Genomic DNA, 22,956 nt, shown 5'->3' on the forward strand with positions numbered 1-22,956 from the left:
AGCTCTGTGACCCACTGACCTCTTGGTGACCCTTTGCTCTCGCTGCAGGATGAGACATAATGTTAATGTAGTGATGATTTACGATCGGGAGTCTGTGCATTGTGTTTTATTTTGAAAGAACTGGATGTTCTACGCTTGTGACTTCCATGGTTGGTGCTTTCTGAATGACAGTGAATTTATGTGGTTTGTCAGCGGCCGGCGCTGAAAACAGACCTGCAGCATATCTGAAACGAAGCGGAGCAAAGTGTCGGTCCAGGCACGAGCCGGTGCCGGTCTGGAACGCCGGCTATGGAAAAGTTCTGATAGACTAGAGAGGGAGCGAAGTGCTCCGCAGTACGATTTGCCAGCGTTCCGCGGCGCGCACACTGTATGTGAAAAATTGGGGGTTGGTGTCTAAGAAACATATTAATGCTTTTCTAGAAACTCTGTTATTTATTTAACAAACTTTTCAAGCTGTAATTTTTACAACCAACCATTGTGTTTCAATTCAAATCACTCTTACCTGTACCATACTTTACAATCAGTGTGCTCTTTATTTAAACCCTCCCTTTCTTGCCTCAAAGTTACAGTATGGTTATGAATAAAAGCTGTAGAGCTTCCCTCTTTAAAACAGACTTCACAGAACCTACGTGCTGTAACCTATGTTTCAGCCTCCTTTATGTGGTTTAACTTTAGCGGCAGTTACGTGAGGAGTCCTTCTGCTGTAATTTAGATATCATCATTGTAGGCAGCGTTTCCTGTCATTGCAAAAGTCACCAAATAAGCTGGAATTCTGACTTTCTATTTTAATGAACAGTGTGTGAGTCAGAGATACCAGTGTGTGGCTCACATTCCCCGCAGTGATCAATGTGCATGTGATCCTTGTATGATAACAGTGTAGATTCCTGGGAAATGTAAATTTAGCCTTTGATGCTAAATTCGGCGAGTTGAGTCGATCTATGAAGGATGTGTATGACGGTTTGTTTAATCCTAATCCAACTGGCCTATATTTTTGGTTGAAAACAGACACTCACTCACATCCACAGGCCTGAGGGTTAGGGTTGTGGTTCCTTCCTCCTATTGAGGTCGCATGCAGCAGGAAGTTCTTGTTATTGTTTATTGGACCACTGCCACAGCTGATTCCTCTACAAATGCCTCACATTGTTCCTCCCCAGCGTTACATTCTTATGACGTGCCTGGAATAGTGTGTGTGGATGCGGTTTATTGCCTGGTTGCTGATCATGTGTGCATCTTTGTCGCCATGAAGGGGTGAACATGGTGATCCTGCTGCGGCGGATGCTAACATGGCTTGTTGGTTTTGACAGACAGAAACCTGTCAGAGGAGAGTGGTCAGCAGACGTCTGCAGCACTGAGATAACGGCTCAGCTGGACTGGATTACGTCAGTGGAATTATATTTGGCTGTTCATATATTTGGAAGTTCCATCTAGTCATCCCTTTATTTCCTTAGTTCTACATAAACACATTTTTATAACCATGTAGATAAAACCAGCATCAAGGAGAACAACTGGAGTTGAAAAAAAGGGTGAAAAAGAACGAAACTCAGAAACCTTTTAAGAATACAAATTATAAACAGAATCCCGACACACGTTTGTGGATACAAGCGACTACAGTGAGTAACTCTAGAGGGTGGGCAGCTCCTCCTTTACATCAGTAAGGAGCCAGGCGAAGGGGTTCGTGCATCAGGATCCCTCCTAGACACCCCTTTTTGGAGATCTTGTAGGCACCTCCAGCTGGGAGGAGACCCCTGGGTCATTCTGGAACAACTTGGGATCCCTCAGGACGAGATGGGAAATGTTGCTGGGGAGAGGGAGGTCTGGTCTGATTTGGCCCTGGATAAGCAGAGGAAAAATAAAACGATGGATAGAATTTTTCAAGAATAAAAAAATGATTCTTAACTAAGGCATCATTAGGCACCAAATGTTTAGTTTTTTTTTTTAAAGTGTCAGTGAGATTGAAGTGTCTGTGCAGCCTCGTTAGATGCATTTTCAGTGCTATAAACATGTGTAGATGAATTCTTCTCAGACTCTTATTTTGGACATCTTCAGTGATCACATGGAAAAAAGAGCAGAGAAACAGATCAGAGATGATCCTCGTCTCCCTGAGAGACCTGGACCTCAGTGACACCACATTTGTTTCCCATTAGGATCCAGTAAAGATGGTCTGGATCAGACTAACGCTGCCTCTCTGCCAGCTTCATTTACACATGTGTTTTGGCACTTGTGAAGTCGTCTCAGGGGGAGAGAAAGGCATTGATAGTAAATACTGCCCTGTCGTAGTAACATGCTATTTGTTTTAGGGCTGTATTTACAGCTGCGCTCTTGTGAAAGTTGGTTTTACATGCTTGGAAGCATGCTATGTTAGGAATGAGATGAAGGTAAAACTAATTCATTCCTGATGCAGATTCCTCGACTAGAGCTGTCAGTATTTTTGCACAGATGTCGCCTTATCTCAGACGACGGGGCTTGTTGGAGCCTTTCAGGCTGAATGAAAATCTCTGTTACTATGAAGTTGTGATTTTCACTGATAAAGAAGGAGAATAAAAGATAAAGAGACAGTGATCTTGGTGCAGCCTGCAAAGAGGAAGAGGACAGATATGCAGCTATAAATGAACGAGTGGCTCTGTGCATGCTCCAAGATCTTTTTTTTAATATTTTTATAGTTCCTCCTAAACTGTGGAATCTTGGCCTTCCGTCAGCGAGTACATCAGTCAGACTGCTTTATAGAGAAATGACTCAAACAGACCCACTCTGAGCTGCATTTAAAGGAGAGAAAGAAGAAGAAGAAGGGTGGTTTAGTGCCAGGGCAGGAACATTGAGATGCTGTGTGGAAGTAGACAGAAACAGACAGAGAGGTGGTGGAGGGCTGCAGAGATATGAGCCATGTTTGAGAAGCAGTCTGGGTCTAACAGCCAGTGTGCTGTTACCATAACAAGTAAATAGTGAGTGGAATATTCACCTTTCGTCAGAGTCACCAGGCTCCCTGTGGTTGGATTCCTGCACAGCACCATAACATGATACCAGGGCGGATAAAGGCGAGTTATTTATATTCATTTAGGAGCGTCAAAACTGCACACGGGAACGGGGTAAACAACATTTGTGGAAGGAAGGTCATGAAGTCAATTGACCAGACACTTCTGGTTGAGTATAATCAGGAAAACATCTAAAATGATGTGTGAGACAGATCACATCTCATTTACATTAAAGAATCTATTGCTCTTTCTTCAGAAGAATGAATTTTCCTAAAAGTAGCTTTAACTCATTGGTTCCCCACCTGGGGGAACCAAGCAGCTCTGAGGCTGCTAAAATTAGTCTGCAAATAATAACTAAAACTATGATAAAACCATTATTAAGAAATTTATACAAAGGTCTTTTGATAAGAAAAGCATGCATAGGTCTTTTTTAAGGCTCTGTTTTGATTTTTAACCTAAGTGTGTCACTTTCTCTTCTCTCTTGGGCCTTTGGGTGGGCTCCACTTTTCTTTTTTTGAAGGGCTTCAAGGAAAAATGGTTGGGTAAACATTGCTTTAACTTATTCAGATAACATGAATGGATAAAGGTTTAGTTGGGATTGTGAATCCAATATTCACCCTCTCAGGCCTGATGCTTGTAACTCTAAGTAATTTAATGTGCAGTGTATAAAAAACTAATGCATCTATGCTCAGTAAGCTATAAAAATGTAACTTTACCTTTGTCAATCATGAACAGATGCATGAATTTAAAACAATTTTTAAATAGCCATCAATGTTTACATCCCAAAAATGGAGAAGAAGTTTAGACACAAGAGACACAAGAGAAAGCAAAAACTGCAGAGTTTAATATATATGTCCAGAATTTGAAAAGGAAAGAATTATTTGTGTAATCATTTTTTCTTGTGTGTGTGTGTGAATTTAAAATTTAGCGTTTTAACAATGCCATTGTTCATGCTATGCAGTTCTCTATTGAGTTTACGCCTCTGTAGCAGTGCACCTCGGTAGCGGCTATGATGTCACGTGTTTTGTTGCTCTGATTGGCAGATAAAGATGTGACAGACAGAACATTTATCCAATCACCCTCTGAGTTTTTTTTGGATGTGTGAAACAAATCCATCTGGCGTGTCAGGTTAAAACATGTTTTCAAATTAACAATATGACTTTTAGGTCCCACAGTATCTTGTATTTGCATATTTTTTCTTGCACCACTGTTTTCTCAAACTACTGCAACATAAAGCCAAGATTCAAACATTTGCCGCTCTGGCAGAAACTATTGATCATTTTGAAAGAGTTGTCACTATTCTGCCACTGCAGATTGTGCACATTGTGTTAAAAGAAAAACCAAAGGAGAGAAGCACAGAGAAACAAGCCACATAAAGGCTGGAATAAGGCTAAAAACATATTTCAGTTGGATTACAGAAAATGCCAAAAGAACAGCCGTGTGATTGGCTGGCAACCAGTCCAGAGTGTACCCCGCCTCTCAACCAGTAACAGCTAGGATAGGCTTCAGCAACCCCAGACAGGATAAGGGGTATAGAGAATGGATGGATGGATGGATGGATGGATGGATGGATGGATGGATAATTGGATGGATAATTGAATGGATGGATAATTGGATGGATGGATAGTTGGATGGATGGATGGATGGATGGATGGATAGATGGATAATAGGATAAATGGATGAATGGATGGATGGATAATTGGATAAATGGATGGATAATTGGATAATTGGATAAATGGATGGATGGATGGATGGATGGATGGATAATTGGATAATTGGATGAATGGATGGATGGATGGACAGATGCATGGATGGATGGAGAAAATAACCCTTACCTCCACTTTTATAGAACCCTACTGTCAAATAAACTTTGAACTAAACCACAGTTTTTTATGGTTTGCATCTGTTGTCACCATCTGTCTGTTCCGTCACACCCTCTCCTGGAAAGCCATAGTGGCATGTTTCTCACCGGGTGGTAGTGCTGAACATATCAACAAATACCCTGGGGTAATCTGTGTAGTGCACATTTTTTCATGGAAAGTTAAGAAAGCTGAAATGTTGGCATTAGATGCCTGCAGCTTATTTTATGAGACATAAAACATTGTTTTCCATCGTAATGTCTCATTTGTGACCAGAAGCACTGGTTGTGCTTCATTGTTTTCATGTTTTCATTAGATCATTGCATGCAGAGATGATTTTCTGCATACCTTGATTGTAACGAGCGGTTATTTGAGTTGATGTGCATTTCTATAATCTCAAATGAGTCTGCCCATTCTCCTCTGACCTCTGACATAAACAAGGCATTTTGTCTGCCGACTCTCGGGATATTTTTTCCTTTTTAAGCTTCAATTTGCATTGCATTTACTCAGTGTGGCAAGTGTGATTTTCAAGCATTTTTCCAGTTTTTATTTGATGTCAACAGGCCAAGTAAAACAGGAAATAAGATCATTACAATTTGATTCAAGAATTAATTTTACACATAGCGGATGGTGGACCATGCTGTACAGGACTGGCACTAGTATTTGTTCATAATTTGAGCATTTTGTCTCTTCTTTAAAAAGAATGACAGTATATTGTTTTGGATAACAATTTTTAGAAATCCATTTTGAGGAGGGTTGGGTTTTTTGGAGGTCCTGTATCTATGACAATAAGTTAAAATTTAGAAAACATAGTTTTTGTTTCATAAAGTTGAGGTAGCACAAAAAAATGACACCAAACATGAGCATGGTATACATTTTCTGAGTGGTTTATATTGTCAGTAGAAAAGTGTTAATAAAATGGCAAAATAGCTGTGTACTTCCAAGGGCTAAATTCTCTTTCTTCCCCATTCTGATGTTCAGTTTGAACTTCAAACGACGTCCTGACGTCTACATGCCTAAATGTAAAGGAGTTTCTGTTGCTAGATTTATTGAGTTGCTGCCATGTGATTGACTAATTAGCTATTTGTGTTAAAGAGCACTTGAACAGGTGTACCTAATAAAGTGGTCAGTGAGTGTAGATAAAACAGAAACTGTTCAGATGGTTCAAAACTGTCTACAACAAGCTACTGATGGCAGACTTCTGCCACTGATCAAACAGGTCATAACTGTGGACATCAAATCAGAGGCTTTAGGCTGCTGGATGTAAAGTTAATAATCAATACTCAATATTTTCATTGAAGAATCCATTCAAGCTATGCTGAAATGATTCTTAATTGTGTAAAATCAGGTAACGCCCCTTATCAGTCTTTTTATGTGCTTCACGCTGACTTTATGAGGAGAGTAACTGCCTTCAGGTCATCCTTAGAAGTATAATGGTGCCTTATCAGCTCATTTACACTCATCATCATAAAACTATCAAATGCCAGACATGACATCATCCTTCACCTGTTAGCAGTTGAAGCCTCCATATCACTGCTCAAGTTAGATTACTACAGATCTGCTGGTGATGCATCAGCATGGAGGGCAGTGAGTAAAATATAAATATGTAAGGAGATCTGACAGCTTCACATCTAAATCTGATTTTTCCGTGATGTCACAAAATCATTCATAAAAATTCATGTCAGAAAGTGGCCTTAAACAAAAACTTGATCAAGTCGGCGTAAGCGGTGACATTTAAAGCCTCATTAGAAGTGTTTTAGTGGAACGCTGGTACAGCGAACGTCTGTTGTAAGTGTGCTTTAACCACCCCAGTGTTTATAATGGCTTCCATCTTTTCAACCATCACCTGTTTGGAGCATGAAATCATGTCTGGCTCTGTCATTTTCCGAGGCAGAAAGTTCCTCTTTAATATCCAACTCATGAGTTTATTCTTCACCAAACACGGTGAGGATCCAAGTAATTAGCAAGTGGTTAGAACATTAAGAGCGTGAGTCAGAGATGGCAGCGCTTGAAATCCCAGGCTCCACATCCTGAAACACACAGACGCAGATGATGTGTGTATTACGCCGCCACAGGCGAAGATCTCTGTTAGTCTAAATGTCAAAGCTCAGTGAACGCAGCATGATGATACTTTGGTACCCTGTTTGAAACACAAGTCCCACTTCTAGTTTTCTTTGGCATTCTGGTTAGTCGTGATTCTGCCTTAAACACACTTAATGCTCACTAATCATGGCAAAAAGACTAGGGCTGGGAAACAAGTTGAGTTTTAAAGATAAATTGATGTATCTTTAAAGAGATCTGGGGTAAGACGGTATCTGCTATATTGCTATAGTTGTGTTGATGTTTACTGAAAAAGAGGTGCTCAGATACACGATAGAAATATTGTTTTAAGTAAGAACTACTAAAAGAAATACTCTTTTGACCAAAAATTAACAGACTTGAAACATTTATTCCCAGCAATTATTGTTTTATTTTTTTATTTATTCATTTGTCTAGTTTAGGAGCATTGATTTATTAGAAAAAACTCAAATCATACTGATATCATGGTAACAAATTATAACTTATCATTCCCATTTATAAAACTAATTTTGTTTGTAGGATCCTTACCTTAATCTGAAACCAGGACTACCAGGATTAGTTTTGATTTTCAGACTTCTGTGTGATAAAGAAGGCAGACAGCACACACTGTGAGTTTGATTTTTTTCCTGTGTTTTTTTTTTCACACTTAAGGGCTAGTTTCTGTCTCTGTGTATCTGTGAGCCATTACTGCTGGACTTGGTTAGAATCTGAAGATTCTCTTCTTTCGAAGCTGAAAAAGTTCATGCAATATTTTGTGCTTTTAATGAGTGTAATAACTGCTTAAGTTCCAAACATCTAAAATATTTACTGTCAGTTCTAGCCACTGTACTAAATGTCAGGTCAGGTATGGGAGCATACGCTAGTTCAGTGCTTTACCATGTCAACCATGGCCCAACTGCTCTGGCTTCCTGATGCCCACCATCCAGCCCTTCACCCATTCCCCATATCTCCAGGTATCCTCCCAGCTGACCCCTCCACAATGCACGTGGCTGCTCCCCAGGTCTGGTCCAACCCACTGGGTCCTGGGCATCAATATATGTGGTGAGTTAGATCATGCCAGGTGCCTGAAGTCCCGCTCCCATATTTAGCAGCTGACCCTTCCCACCCCGCTCCCCTGAGCACGTCAGTGTTAGACACACTGTCTTGCCAACAATACGTAAAAATGCACCAAAGAGAAGCCGTCACAAAGGAGTACAGCCGGCGCCCCATCAGTCAGCATCCAGGCTCACAAGAGTATAGTAAAACCAGAAGGACCAAGGACCAAAAGACTCAGATACTGTGAGCACCACACTGCCTTGCTCGGTATTGCAGTTAGGGAATCAATGGACACAGCCAAGAGTGATGACATGCTCAACAACACATTATTTGCTGATGGTGGATGTTTGTCTAAAGCAGTGGTTCTCAAGCTTTTCAGCCTGCGACCCCTAAAATAAAGGTGCCCGAGACCGGGGACCCCCACTGTACCTGAAGGTGGTTGAACACAGCCATTCACAGTTTGGTAGTCGTGTGCAGACAAGGCCGTCCATATAGGGGGATAAATGGGAGAGCTTTCTGGCACCCAGTCAAACTGGGGGCCCATGGAGGTCAGCAAAACCATGGTCCATTGTAAAGTTAAGCTGTGATATCCATATTTTATATTTAACCTTAAATAATAACCATTCTTATCAAAGAAACAAATATCTCTTTTAGTCAGTTATACAGTAATTAGCCTTCTAAAAATGTTTTAAAAAATAATTAAAATGGTTTAAAAGTTGTTACAATGGGTTAAAAATGGCAAAAAGTGGTGGAAAAGGTGTTGAAATTGTTTTTTTAAAGGTAGCAGAAATGGGTTAAGTGGCAAAAATGTACATAAATAGTGGTAAAATGGAGTTAAAAAGTGGCTGGAATGGGTTTAAATTGGCAAAAATTGGTGGAAATTTGGCAAAATGGGATGAAAAATTGATGTAAATTGGCCAAAAAGTGAGAAAGAAAAAATAGGCAGATACTGGCAGAAATTGGTTAAAAGGGCAAAAATGGGCATATCAAATTCTGAAATGCGGTTAAAATGGGATAATTGGGAGTAAAAAGTGGTATTAAGGAGTTAATAGTACTATTAATAGGTCAACAGAGGCAATATTAAGCTCAAGTGGCAAGGATTGGTTCAGAAGTGGCAAAAACAGGCAGAAAAAGTGGTGGAAAGAGTTAAAACTGACAAAAATAGGTGTTAAATGGTAAAAATGTGTTATAATTGGTGGGGAAAATGATGAAGAGGGGTAAAAAAAATGTGAAAAAATGGTGTAAAGTGGCAACAGTGTAATTTAAAAAATATTGTTTGTTTTTTTAGGGTAACTGGAGACCCCCCTGTCAGTTGAGAAGCACTGGTCTAAAGGGCTGATATCGGCCAATACCCATGTTAGACTGATCCATGTGTGCATCCCTAATGTTATTTACCCAGGTATCAAGTAGGTTTATAATTACAGTAATACATTTTTTTTATTCACAGAATGAGACGTATCAAGTTAGGCCTTTTGGATAAAAATATTGAGATATGACTTTGGGTTTATATAAACCAGCCCTGAAAGACTGTTAGGAAATACATCTTCAACCTAAAAAACCTCCAAACAATCCAAAAACCCTACAAGTGCACACACACTGTCTGACCCTGACAGTCTGATTCACAACCAGGTTTACCATCAGACTTTGAAGCCGTCTCAAATCTAAAAATCTCAGCCTGCTTTTCTATTCTTGATTTATCACATCCGCGGCTTTGCCCAAAGCACTTTCAGATAGATTTACTGCTGAAAATCATACAGACGCTCACCGCACAACCACAAAATGAAGATATTTTTCATCCCACTATGAATGTTTTTACCGTGCATGATCACACAGCAGCCCAGAGCATGATAGATATAAATGCAATGATTTCTTTAAAAAGAGAGTTTAAAGCTTTGGAGATTTAACCTTTTTGGTAGCTATGCAATTATACAGACTGTGTTGCTTTAGGCGGTTTGAAATAGCAGCAACACTCAGACAACACGTTATTTCGAGGCTGGATCAAGTGTTGGCACGACAAAGATAGTCCTCATAGTCGTCTTCGTTATAGTTCTTCAGTGGAAAATCTAACTACAGAGTAGTTTCAGGTTGGTGTGACTTCTTCAATGGTCAGTCCTTGGCTGGAGCTCCACCAGCCAATGTGGCAGCCTCGCTCAGAAGGATAAAACTCCCCAGAGAGACTCAGTGAGACGCTCTTTGAAAAGGTAGCCAGTCAGAGCAGACCTTGCAGCAACCAGACAGGCTCTCAACTGTTTTCTCCCCAGCGCTGGAGCTCTGAGGGTTGGCTGCCGTTCTGTCCGGGCTGGCAGTCAGAGTTAGAGGAGGTAGTTAATGCTATAGCTCATGAAGCCATAAAGGCAGCTCACACTATTGGCAGTGTCCACTGTTAGCCTTTTATCTGAGTATACTGAGCTGCCCGCTGAGATCACAAAATACAGATACAGACACACACGTGCATTTCTCTTTAAACTCAACTGCTACAGTGAAAAGGAGATGATTTGCAGTGGCGCATGTAGCGAGGAGCAGCATGTTGTTTTCATAGTGCAGACTTCGAGAATGACTTCGCCGTGGTGGCCGTGCTTGTGTTGGACCGTGGCTATGTGAGCAGAAGGAGGAAATAGCAGTTTGCTGCTGCAGCAGCACCCAAAACACACATATTAAGCTGCATGTCCTTCAAAGACTGGCCTTCACAGCTCCACCGTCTCCTCCCTTCAATCATTTTATGTGAAATCGGTCGACCCATTTCAAAAGAGAAGATGAGGGATGGATACGATGAAATATGTGGGTGTGCTGCATAAAACATGGGCAAATGGTTTTCCAGACACAGGTCCTTTATTTCGTGCTACTATCTCAACTTTAAGCTGATTCCAAAAATGCTGGGAAGTTATAACCTGTATTCAGTAAATACAGCACAGAGAATCTTCAAACTGATCAACTTTATTGCTTTTTTTTTTTTTTTTTATGTATGTTTGCACACATTTTCTGAATTTAATGCCAGCAACAGGTTCCAAAAAAGTTAGGACAGAAAGAAGCCTGAAAGACAGACAATCAGTCAATCATTGTTTGTATAGCGGCAATTCATTACCTTAGTTATCTCCAGACACTTTACAAAGAGGGCAGGTCTAGACCGTCCTCTCTGTCGTGGCCTATTATAATAGACCAGCATTAATCATTGATATTATAATAAAGACGATACCCTATTATAATGAAGACCAGCTTTAATCACCATGAGCACAGCACTAGCAGTATTTAGCCACGTTACCATGGTGACATAAACCTTTCCTAACTGAATGGCAGGACTGTCAACCAGACCATGCTCATGTTGTTAGCTCTCTGCAGAAGCTGCACTGGGGTTGGAAAGAACAAGAAGAAGTGAAGAAGGAGAAAAAGAGGAGCGAGACAAGAGAAACAACAAATAAAAGATAAATTCAAGGCAGTTGTGACCATGAATGTAGCTCCCATTTTGTAGGAAATTTATATAAATTTATTGATTACGATAGCGATATGTGAAAAATTTGCAAAGTTAGCAGGAACAGCTGTGATTGATCGAAAACAGAACAATGCGGTGTTAGCATTAGCAGCAGGGATAGTTGTGAAAGTGAGAACTAGATAGTATTCCTGTCCCAACTTTTGCTGAACACATTGCAGGCACCAAATTCTGAACATGGTATATCAACAAACCAGCAGAAAAATTCAAATCTCGATAGTCTTTTTGCTTTCTTAATTTGAGTATGGGTTGAAATGGTTTTTAAATCACTGTATTATATTCTAATTCGCACATCACACCATGTCCCAGCTTATTTGATAACGGGGTTACTACAGCTACCAATACTACCACTTCCAAGTCTGGGGTGTTACAGGCCAAGAAATGACTGAATTTACACTGCAGGTGATAACGCCAGATGGTAAAGAAAGTCTTGCCTCATAGTTTTGTTAAGTTGTCTTTCCCAGTGCAGAGTTTTCCAGAGGCATATGCTGTATGGTTTATAGGATGAGAATTGATGATAATTGCTGGTGGCTACAGAGATTACCACTAAAATCTGATTATTTAATTCCTCTCTTGTCAACATTGTACTGCTGTATTTTATGGGACTTGTGCTGTGGCTTTATCTTTACCCTAAAGAAATAATAAAAGACCAATGTAGCTCTACACCAAAGTGTTACAACGTTTGTTATTCTTGTTCTGCAACTTGACATTTGACTCTTGATGGTTGTTAGTAAAACCACTTATGTCAGCCTACTTTGGTTTCATATTGGTAGCAAAAACCCAACACATGCAGCAGAGCTGAAATGGCATGAGAGCAGACAATTATGAGTCATGTTTTCAGCTGTTACCACAATCGGCACATCCTTTATTATACACCTCATCATACCTGACTCAGTGATTCAATTCAAAGTCAGTGGAAATGTCACCGGGAACCCACAAGGTGTACAGACTGTAGATGGGGAATTTCATAACCTGCCTTTAGCTGAATACAGCTGCAGTGTGCTGTAAATGCTTCTGGGATTGCCCCCCACTGCGTCACTGCCTCTTCATATGGTGCTCTAGATAAGGATGCTCTCTGTCAAGTCCTTCTGTTAACCTCATCCTCTGACTTTTTTCCAGTTGTGGATCCAACTCAAAAAGACCAGCTGGTGTCTGTGATTCTGGTGAGTCTGCTGCCCCTTGTGGTGATGGGGTTCGTCATCGTGGGGATGTTCTACTGGTACCGAGCTTACCGACAGCGCATGCTCAACAGAGAATGGGAGAGCAGCATTAAGAAACGCAAGCCCAAAGCCGGGCTGGACTGTAGTGACGCCTGTGCCATCATGATGGATGACGACAGATCTGACAGCAGCTCCACGCACGCCAACAACTTGAACCACAACACTGAGCCGCTGCCGATAGAGCTGGATCTACTGGTAAACAAACCTAAAGTGTTTTTGAACTGTTCTTCTCTAATGCTGAAGCTGGAGTACACAGTGTTTTTGTCTGTTACAATGGTCCCTGTGTCAGATTAGGCAATCACAGAGTGACATGAGTGACTTACCAACATTCAGGAAAGACTGTTCTACTGACGAACCATCACAGACAGCAATGACCTTGCAAGAAGAAATGCACCATATAAAAAATGCATCATATGAAGTTGCAAAATAAGCAGCACTGTATCAACATTTAAGCTTGGTTGCATATTTTCAGCCTCATGCTGCAGAGATGAGGGAGAGAGACAAGACAAGGCAGTATGCCATCAATTTAAAGATTACATAGAGAGGAGAAGCAGCAGCATTGAACAAAGCCTTGATATGGACAAATGTTTTTATTTGCTGATAGCTTGTAGAAGTTAAACTTAAAGAACAGAGAAACATGCAGCACAAACTTAGAAAGGTGTTGTATTTTCTTTGATTGGCTGCTAAAGTCCTCCTTTCTTCATCATGTGTTTGTAATTTAACTCAAGATGAACGTGAGTCAGCCCTCAGGGGAGAGACACAGCAATGTCTCCTGCTACTGAAACTTTTTCTTTACATCACCGCAGGCTTACTTTCAGGCCTTGTCCACACAGAGACGAAAACGCAATATCTCTGTTTTGTTTGAAACAGTTTTCCATAAACACAGGATCGTTTCAGGCAATGTCTGCACAAGCACGGAAACACTGAAAACAACTGAAAACGCTGTAGTATACAGTGCGTAACAAATGTATTAGACCACCTGTCATATTTGTCTCAGAGACCATCCAGCATCATGAAGTGCTTTAATGCGGACTCTTTCATTTTCAGTGAGCTCTCCACGTTTTACCATTTTGAACAAGAATGAGGAATTTCAAACTGAATTCACCCAAATTTGAGCCGGCTCACTGGGCTTCTCTGAGAAGTCAGAAATGAATCAAGCCTAACATTCAACCACTAAAACTCATTTTGCTGTTCAGGAATGCAAGTAAATAACTATAATTCAACATATGAATCAAGAAATATTAATGTGCTTAATGTTTTTTTCAGTTTTTTTGTAAATCAGTCAGTTTGAAAATTCATGGATAACAATAACAATTATATTTTAGCATTAAAAATATCATTTGGGTTAAAGAGCTTCTACATATTGGTGTATTAACTATTGCAGAAACATAAAAAATGATTTTGGTAATTACCAATGCTGTTAATTTAGGGCAGCTGTGGCATAAACCTTACTTTGGTTAGGGTTAGGGTGGTCTAATAAATTTGTTAAGCACTGTATATGCAAATCCTGTAAGTAGCGCTGTAACGCTGCACCAAAAGAGAAAAGAAGATTACAGAAAACTGCCCCAAACTTTCTCCTGGTTGCCCTTCTGGTTGTTCTCCGCATTGGATTTAAAGTAGTAGTGAACACTTTCACATTTTTTTTCAACTGTACACTTAAGTATCTGGCTGAACTCTGATAAAACACATCAATGCTGCTGTTATTTCTGACATTTGCACCAAACTGATAAAAATCTGCATTTTACGTCTTTTAATTAGTTCAAACAGACATCTGCCTTGAAAAATCTTTTCTGCAACGTCGGTGCTTATGTGACGTAGAAACCTACCGATGACTTTACCATCTAGAGACCACTCCTTTCCTCTCCTGCCTGCATCTGCACTGCCTCGGCTCTGGCTTTAGTAATGCCAGTGCTGGAGCAAACGTCCCGAACAGGAAGTGATCAGGACCACCACGGTCCACCACCACACTACAGCCTGTTTCAGGGGACTCTGGAGGGGGTAAATCCTCCACCTCACTTTGTGCCACTTTCTAGCAAGGGGAGTCACTGTCAACCCCAACCGATCTGGAAAACCCGTCCTTTAAAAAAAAACAACAACCAAAAAAAACGCCCTTTTCCCCTCCCTCCTCTCAGTACTAAACTGCTCACTTTCTGTGCATTTCTTTAAATCCTGAAGTGGGCGGAGTTAGCTTTGAACTGGGGGTTCACTTACACTTGAAGAACATCTGATGTCTGCTGTTCTCGGTGGTGGTAAAGGAGCATCAGATTTGCTGTAAAAGCCATGATAAGCTCAGTAGCTGAAAGAAGCTTAAAGTGACTCCTTTCACATCCCTGTAATCCACCATTGTTGTTTTGGTTTAACAGTGCATGTGGCGTAAGTGGGTTGCGTTATGTATGATGCAATGGTTTCAAGAAAGATCATTTACAAGTGTTTACGGCAAAACACTGTTTCTGTGTGGATGAAACACCAATACGACAAAAAACTTCTGCATATACTCCTGAATTCATCTCCGTGTGGGCGGGGCCTCAGTTTCCCTCAGTAAACAAACCCATACATGCTGTCTGGGCAGTCTTAGCCAATATTAAACTACAGTTTTGTTGATAGTTTAAATTGATTGGTATTGCCAACCATAGAGGAATTTTACTGTGGTTTTCACTAAACCTTGTACTTTTTTAGTCCCACTTGCAATCAAGAGGAACTTAACTAGACCATTCAGAAAGAAGACTATAAACAAACACACCTTATGAAGTGTCTGTATAATATTTGTTTGTCTATCTATGATTTGAAATGTCAAACAGTCACTTCTTTTAACCGTGGGTGCCGGTTTGGCTGTGTAGGTTTAGCAGGGTCCATGTTTAGAGGATGTGGTCGGTTGTTTACAGTTGGGACTTTTGCATGTGCAGATTGCTCTTTGCTCTCCCTGGTTAACATCACTTACATGACAGGGCACATCGTAGATGCTACAAAGAAAAATTAAACCTGCTAGACTTGTTGGAAGGTTGTAAAGCATTGCATATGTGCCTTTGATTATGACTATGTACAGTCTAAATGGGATATTCTGACACTACCATAACACATTCAAATTCTAACTGATTTTATAACTGTCACAGGTGGGGAAGGGTCGTTTTGCTCAGGTGTACAAGGCTAAGCTGAAGCAGACTACCTCAGACCAGTTTGAAACAGTGGCTGTGAAGATCTTCCCCTATGAGGAGTACGCCTCCTGGAAGAATGAGAAGGACATCTTCTCAAACACCGACCTCCGACATGAGAACATCCTCCACTTCCTGACTGCTGAGGAGAGAAAGGTGGAGAAACAGTACTGGCTCATCACCGCCTTCCACCCCAGAGGAAACCTACAGGTGAGACCTTCACAGCCAAGTTTAACACAATGTGTTTGGACATAATAACTATGTGATGCACACTAGAGTCTCCATAGAGGCTTTTGATTCTATTCATACACTTCAGTTTTGATAATTTCTTTGAAAATCTTTCTCAAAATGCTACCCATGATCCCTCTGCCCTGCAGGAACATCTGACGCGTAATGTGATCAGCTGGGAGGAGCTGCAGGTGCTGGGTAGCTCTTTGGCCCAAGGTGTCGCCCACCTCCACAGTGACCGCCTCCCCTGTGGACGCCCAAAGGTAGGACAGGAGTGATTACATTCATAAAAAACATTACGCTGGTGCTAAAAGTCTATTTGAGATCATAAACATGCCCTAAACTGACGTATAGGAGAGCTTTACTGTTATTTATTTTGTCCCTACAGGTAGCCATAGTCCACAGAGACCTGAAGAGCTCCAACATCCTGGTGAAGAATGACCTGACATGCTGTCTGTGTGACTTCGGGCTGGGTCTCAGTCTGGACAGCAGCCTGTCGGTGGATGACCTCGCCAATAGCGGACAGGTCAGATCAATAAGTGCCTCTGCAGTTCATTTCATTTATCATAGCAGCCTCTTCAAACAGTGTGGGAATGGATAAATGCAGTGTAAACATGCTTTGAGTAGTCAGACTAGACTATAAAAGCATTAAACATGCTGAAGGCAGACCATTACCACTTACCATTGAAGTTCCAGCTGAGGTTTCTTTATGAAAAGGCCTGGGAGAGTGTGGGGGGGACTGAAAAGTCCATCTTGATTGAAATGTAAGTAAATAGAACAGTATTCACTCTATAGTCATCAAAAAATGTCCATAACACAGTCTCCAGCCTGCATGGACTGCTCTTTGTACATTTGGTAAGCCTAAAACAGGCCCTTTGGATTTGCACACTAACACTCAACATCTCCTGCTTGACCTGCAGTAGTAGTAAGAGATCAATGTGAAGGTATGAGAAGGGAAATGAGCTGACAGAAAATATTGCCACCAGCACCTTTTGCATTGCTGATATCCTTGTTTTTTTTTTTTTTTTTAAGATTGTTTTATTAGCAATTGCAAAATATATCAACAATATCCACTTCTGGCATATACAGTTTTTGCATCTTCCAAAAAAAACAAAAACAAAAACAAGACAAGTAACCATATAAGAGGTTAAAGAAAATGGACAATTATACTATTAACTAATTATAAAATTATAAAAGAGCACTTATAAAAGTAAACCAATTTAATATTACAATATTAAATTACAACAATTATAATAAAGATTAAAAAAGAAAAATAATAATAATAATAATAAGGGACAAAATTAGCAAAAAAAAATATACTTAAATAAACATTAATAAATGTAAAAAATATTAAATACACACATACATGCAAGACCAATATGCGTCATCTAAAATAATATCTTTTGCAATCAATGTTAAAGTTGCATTGATCCATTTATAAGAAAAAGAAAATTATAACAGAGAGAAGACTAATTAGAACAAAACAGAACACCCCCCACCCCACTTTAGCTCTCTATTTCCTTTCCTTCATTTATATGTGATTGCTTGTTTATACGTTCACATTAGTTAATTATGAGTTGGTCTAGGAAGAGCTGTGGCTCCACAAACGACTTATTCCAGAGAGGGTAAAACCTTGAGAAAGGGATCCCAGATTTGTGCATTGCTGATATCCTTGAGGACTGCAAACTCTGACCCCTCCTACTCTACCTGTTGTTGGCTTACAGTGGTGCTCTCAGCCCACCAACCAAGGCAACAACAATACCAGCCAGGCAGAGGCGGAGTGAGGCAGATCAGGCTTTCCCCACCATGGGGAGGATGCTACTAAATGATGAGCATCAGAGGGGATTTAGAAGTGGGGATACTCTATAGCAGTGGTTCTCAACTGGTGGGTTAAGGACCCAAACGTGGGTTGCGATGCTGTTTCCATTGTATCCTGAATGTGTGCCAGGAAAAAAATATGAGCAAAAGTTAAAGATTCATGAAAGCCTTAAGCGGACATACAAACCTTCTATACATTATTTTAGGTTTTCTTGTGATTGGGAAAAAGAATTGGCAAAATAAAATACTGCATATGAATTATTTTATTTCAAATTATATATTAATATTTGATAAGAAAAAAATGACAAAAATGAAGAACAGAAATGAAAAAAAATGAAAGAAATTTGAGGGTAAAGAAATATTGCACCATCTGCGATTTGAAAATTGGAGCAGGCCATATTGTGATTTGACAATCTGGCCCCACAATATCTGCCAAGAAAAAATCCGGTCTTGTCCACACAGAGACAAAGGAGATGTATTACTGCTTATTTTTGAAATAGTGTTCCATAAACACTTCCATAAACACACATTTTTACAAGAAGTGTCAGGGTCAGCATGAAACCATTCAACATGACTGAAGACGCTGTAGTAAATATGCCAGGCATGTAAGTGGCGCTGTAACGCCGCCACAGAAATGCACCAAAAACAGAGAGGACTATGGCACAAGTGCACCCTAAGCTTTTCTCTCACCTCAAACTTTCCCCTGGCTAGCCTTTTGGTTGCAGCTCTAGATCCATTGCTCTGCAACAGATGGATCCAGAGGAGCAGAAGACATGAACACAATCATGTAATCTGTCATTTTTAGTGTTGTTGGCTGGGCTCAGGGCTTAAGTGGAGATGGAGAGGAGAGGGGGGTGGCATTTGTTCACTCTGAGACCCGGTTTCAAAAAGTCATCGGTTCCATGTGGATGAAACGTCGCTACAATAAAACCCTCGTCTCCGTGGGGTGAGTCTACTTGCATATATCCTGCTCTGCACCACTGTGTGAGAGCACAGGTCAGTGTGGACTTCCCTGAACACTCAAACATGTGGCCCATGTACTATCACATCTGTTATGCTGCTTTCACATATATCATTGAGTGCTAATTAAGGAACAGTTTCTTTGCTTCTTGTCAGAGGAAAATAACAAGCATGCTCTTTTTAATGAGGGGACTTGTGTATTTTATAGTCTCATCTTTTTTTATGCACAGCAAATTAAAAGGTCGTTGTGAAAGTGTACTTTAAAATTGAGTGCAGTAAAAATGCACTCTGAAATGTAGTGGAAAAGGAGTATAAACCTGATAAAAATAGATGTTAGGTCCATAAAAGTTCACATACTCAAGAAGAAAACTATTCATTGGCACTCCTGCCTTGAAGACTTTCCTCTCAGTCTTTATTTTTAGTGGTTACAAACCAAAGACTACTGTCATCTGTTCAGTATGTTGCTACAAGCCGTGGGCTCTGTTAAAAAGCCTGTTATCTGCTGTTATGGTAACTCCGTGTGTTTGCTATCATTAGAACAGCTTTGGTTTGGTATCTCCTGAGATATGAGTTGACTGTGTTTGTTTTGCTGTCTTCTGTCTAAGTCTGTGTGTGTTCGCGTGTTTTGACGGCATACTTCTAATTTGCTGACAGAAGAAACCTGACAGAATCAGGCAGGTGATCAAGGATGAAGGGAGGGGTGGAGGATTTGTTGAGGCATGCCTGCTCTTCAAAGAAGCTTTCAGCTTGTTTTATGTCATGTTCTCAGTTAGTCAGTGGGACTATGTCCTTCTTCATGTTTCACTGGTGGGAAATGAGGGAGCAACAGGTGAGACGATGTTGACTAAACAGATACACCCATGATCACTTTGTCTACTCACACAAGCTTCAGATACTCAGAGTGTTAACATGCAAAAGGCTACAGATAACATAGAATAATTGCATTAAACGACTAAAACGGGACTTCTGAAGGACATCAAAACCTTTAACTTCTCAAAGTTGCATTGGAAAACCTATGTGATGCTGTTGGAGATCAGTTTATGATTTGTATACATCTCAGTCAGACTGAAACTGGCCAAGGCATCTTGAGCATGCTCATTAAGTGTAGAGTATTTACTAAATGCAGAAAGCTATGCAGTTTATCCATGCATTCATCATCCAATGGATCCATCATCTTTATGTATTGGGACACTCATATTGATACCATGATAGCTTGATATTACATGTTCCATCCCTCCACCTTCTACACGGCTTGTCCCATTGGAGGTTGCAGGAGGCTGGAGCCTATCCCAGCAGTCACTGGGTGAGAGGCGGGATACACCCTGGACTGGCCACCAGTCAATCACAAGGCTGACATGCAGAGACAGACTACCAGGCATGCTCACACTCACACCTACAGGCATTTTAGAGTCACCAATTAACCTAACAAGCATGTCTTACCCAGAGAGAACCCACGCCTGCAAAGGGAGAGCAACTCCATACAGAAAGGCCCTGGCTGGGAAGCAAACCAGGAACCTTCTTGCTGTGAGGCAACAGTGCTAACCCCTGCACCACTATTACCTGATCATGTCTGTTTATAAAAGTGTGTTTCACCACTGGGACAGCAAGAGCAAACACCAAAGCAGGAGGTACACATACACCTCCAGTTCTGCACTCCCCTGCTGGACCCACTGATCCTGTTTTCACCTCATTTACACCTCTGTTACTTACTTTGAAAATGACATAGAGAGGGGAACAGCTTGTCCCCCTTAATGCCTCTCAGGGGTGTAAATATGGCAGCTTTAGATCTCACAACAGTCCTTGTTAAATTTCCAAGTTGAACTGTAACAGTAGCTCAGTCTAACTGTGCATGCATTGATTACAAACAGACAATATCTTCAAACAGCAGTGTTGAATAATGAAGCCAGTGCAGTTCCCTGAGTGTTCACCAGACACACCAATTTAGAGCACAGAAATGCAAGACAAATTTGGTCTGAATTGCTCATTTTACTTGTGAGCAGGATCAGTTTTGATTTTAAAACTCATCTGCTTTCACGAGACAAAGACATTAGTGTGGCTGCTCTGGCTAAAAGTTGGTGTTGCTGTTGATGCCAGGCTTAAAAGGCTTGTTTCAGCTCCATCTGTTTACCTGTTGCTTTGTTAGCTCAGTGGTTCTCAGCTGGTCCAGTCTCAGGATCCCCCACCACTTTCTTAACCAGTAATCACAACCCAGACTTCCAACGCTCAAATGCATTTAATAGAACAAAGCACCTTTGAAAAGTTCATCGTTACGTATGCATGCATATTATAAATGTTCATCCTCTAGAGATATAACACATTATGATGTGAAAACCAGCAATGCTAATCCAATATAACAAGATAAATAAGTTGAAATGTTGAGAAATTACCTAAATTGACTTGTTTTATGGCAAAATGGGGAAAAATTAAAAAAAATTGGTTGTATGTTTGCTTAGGGCTCCCATCTACTCTCTCTTTTTTAGGCATACATTCATGACCCACTGAAAAAAGCTCCACGACCCTCTTTTGGGCCCAAACCCACCAGTTTAGAACTGCTGGGTTAGTTGAACACTAGTGAAAGTCAGCATTTCCCATATGGTGACCGCCAACTTCAGGTTTCAAAACTTTTGCTACAAAAAAACAATGACATCTCTTCAGGTGGCTTTGGTTCAGTGATAGAGTCAGTCATCTGGAGGGCTCAATCCCCTGCACCCATAGCCACAAAACTATGTGTATTTGGGTGTAAATGTGATCAGTTCAAGTCACACTTAATATCTATACAAAAGTGCCTATTTAAAGAAACATGCTACAATAAATTGAGCGTACATCATCATTTCAGGTAGGCCACGGAGTCAGCTGATCTCACGTAAGCCCTCGTCAGCTGACGGCCAGCTGATTTGCTTTTAAGTGCACTACTGGCTTATCGCATTCGTATTTAAACTGCTCTAACCTGGCTTTGCTTTGCTACTCCCTCTCCAAACCAATTTTTACATTCCTCCTCCACCCCAGCTCCTCCTTCTCAGGACAGCAACATATGAATAACAACAATGAGTGCAAATTTACAATTGCTAATAAAGAAAGGCTACTCATGACTGCAAATCATGTGTTTCTTGACAAAGGGGTCCTGACTAAACTTAGGTGATTGTATAGTTGCAGTAATTTTGTATGGTTGTACAAACTGCTGTGACAATGGTGTAAGAAGCACTTTGAGAAATCTGATAACTAGAAATGTTGTAAAATCTTAACTCCATTTTATAATTTACTGAGACGACTTCCATTTGATGGGCATGGACAGAATATGCCCCCCCCCCCAGGTCCCTCCAGTGCCAACTCTTACCCTTTAATCAGTAAACCCATTTCCACCCAGTACATTTTCCTCTGACGGCTCCAACACCAACCTATAAAGTCCAGTCTGAGCCCATTCACATTAGGAAGTCCACCAAACCAGATTAAGATTGTGTCAGCCAAACCCCAAAGTGACTGCTGGGACTAGCGTCATGATTTACTGGTTTTTACTCCTGTGATTTTGGATTTGACTCCATGGTTTCCATTCAGGACTTGACTTGGCCCATTTTTTGCAATACTTAAAGGATTACATAGCCAAAACATTACGCTTACTTGAGGCTTGCCAAACATAACTTGATCCTACTTCATGTTGGGAAGAAATCCTGACAAAATTTTATCAGGAAGTCACCTGTAGACTACAGACGCAGCAGCATGCAAACTTGCATTCAGTTATTTTAAATGTTTGATTATTTGCTCAAGTGTGAAAACATCTTGTAATCTTGTGTCAAATTTACAGCAGAATTTTATTTGAAGTAAAGCCAGTTATGTCTCTGAGTCCAACAGTCAATGACAGGTGGTTTAACTCTCCCGGTTTCTCTGTCCTGCAGGTGGGTACGGCCCGCTACATGGCCCCAGAGGTCCTGGAGGCCCGGCTGAACCTGGAGAACATGGAGTCCTTCAAACAGACCGACATTTACTCCATGGCCCTGGTGCTGTGGGAGATGACATCGAGATGTGACGCTATCGGAGGTCAGTAGACGTTCATGTAATATTATTGTTTTAGGGCTTTAGGATCAATAAGGCACACACTCATTAAAACGTAATCAGAGAGCATTTATAAATAGGAAGACTCAGAAACGAACACCACAGGAT

The 22,956-nt window shown here is 40.7% G+C and overlaps 1 protein-coding gene across 1 annotated transcript in view; it reads left to right on the forward strand.

Annotated features, from left to right (window-relative positions):
• tgfbr2b (transforming growth factor beta receptor 2b) overlaps nucleotides 1–22,956 on the forward strand; it is a 69,472-nt gene that overhangs the window by 25,195 nt on the left and 21,321 nt on the right. Inside the window, exons 4-8 of the mRNA XM_041793156.1 lie at nucleotides 12,546–12,841; nucleotides 15,757–16,005; nucleotides 16,173–16,286; nucleotides 16,412–16,549; nucleotides 22,692–22,833. Coding sequence (XP_041649090.1) covers nucleotides 12,546–12,841; nucleotides 15,757–16,005; nucleotides 16,173–16,286; nucleotides 16,412–16,549; nucleotides 22,692–22,833 — 939 coding nt within the window. The remainder of the gene's footprint in view (nucleotides 1–12,545; nucleotides 12,842–15,756; nucleotides 16,006–16,172; nucleotides 16,287–16,411; nucleotides 16,550–22,691; nucleotides 22,834–22,956) is intronic.

Source organism: Cheilinus undulatus, linkage group 8 (genome assembly GCF_018320785.1).
Source record: "Cheilinus undulatus linkage group 8, ASM1832078v1, whole genome shotgun sequence".
Lineage (NCBI taxonomy): Eukaryota > Metazoa > Chordata > Actinopteri > Labriformes > Labridae > Cheilinus > Cheilinus undulatus.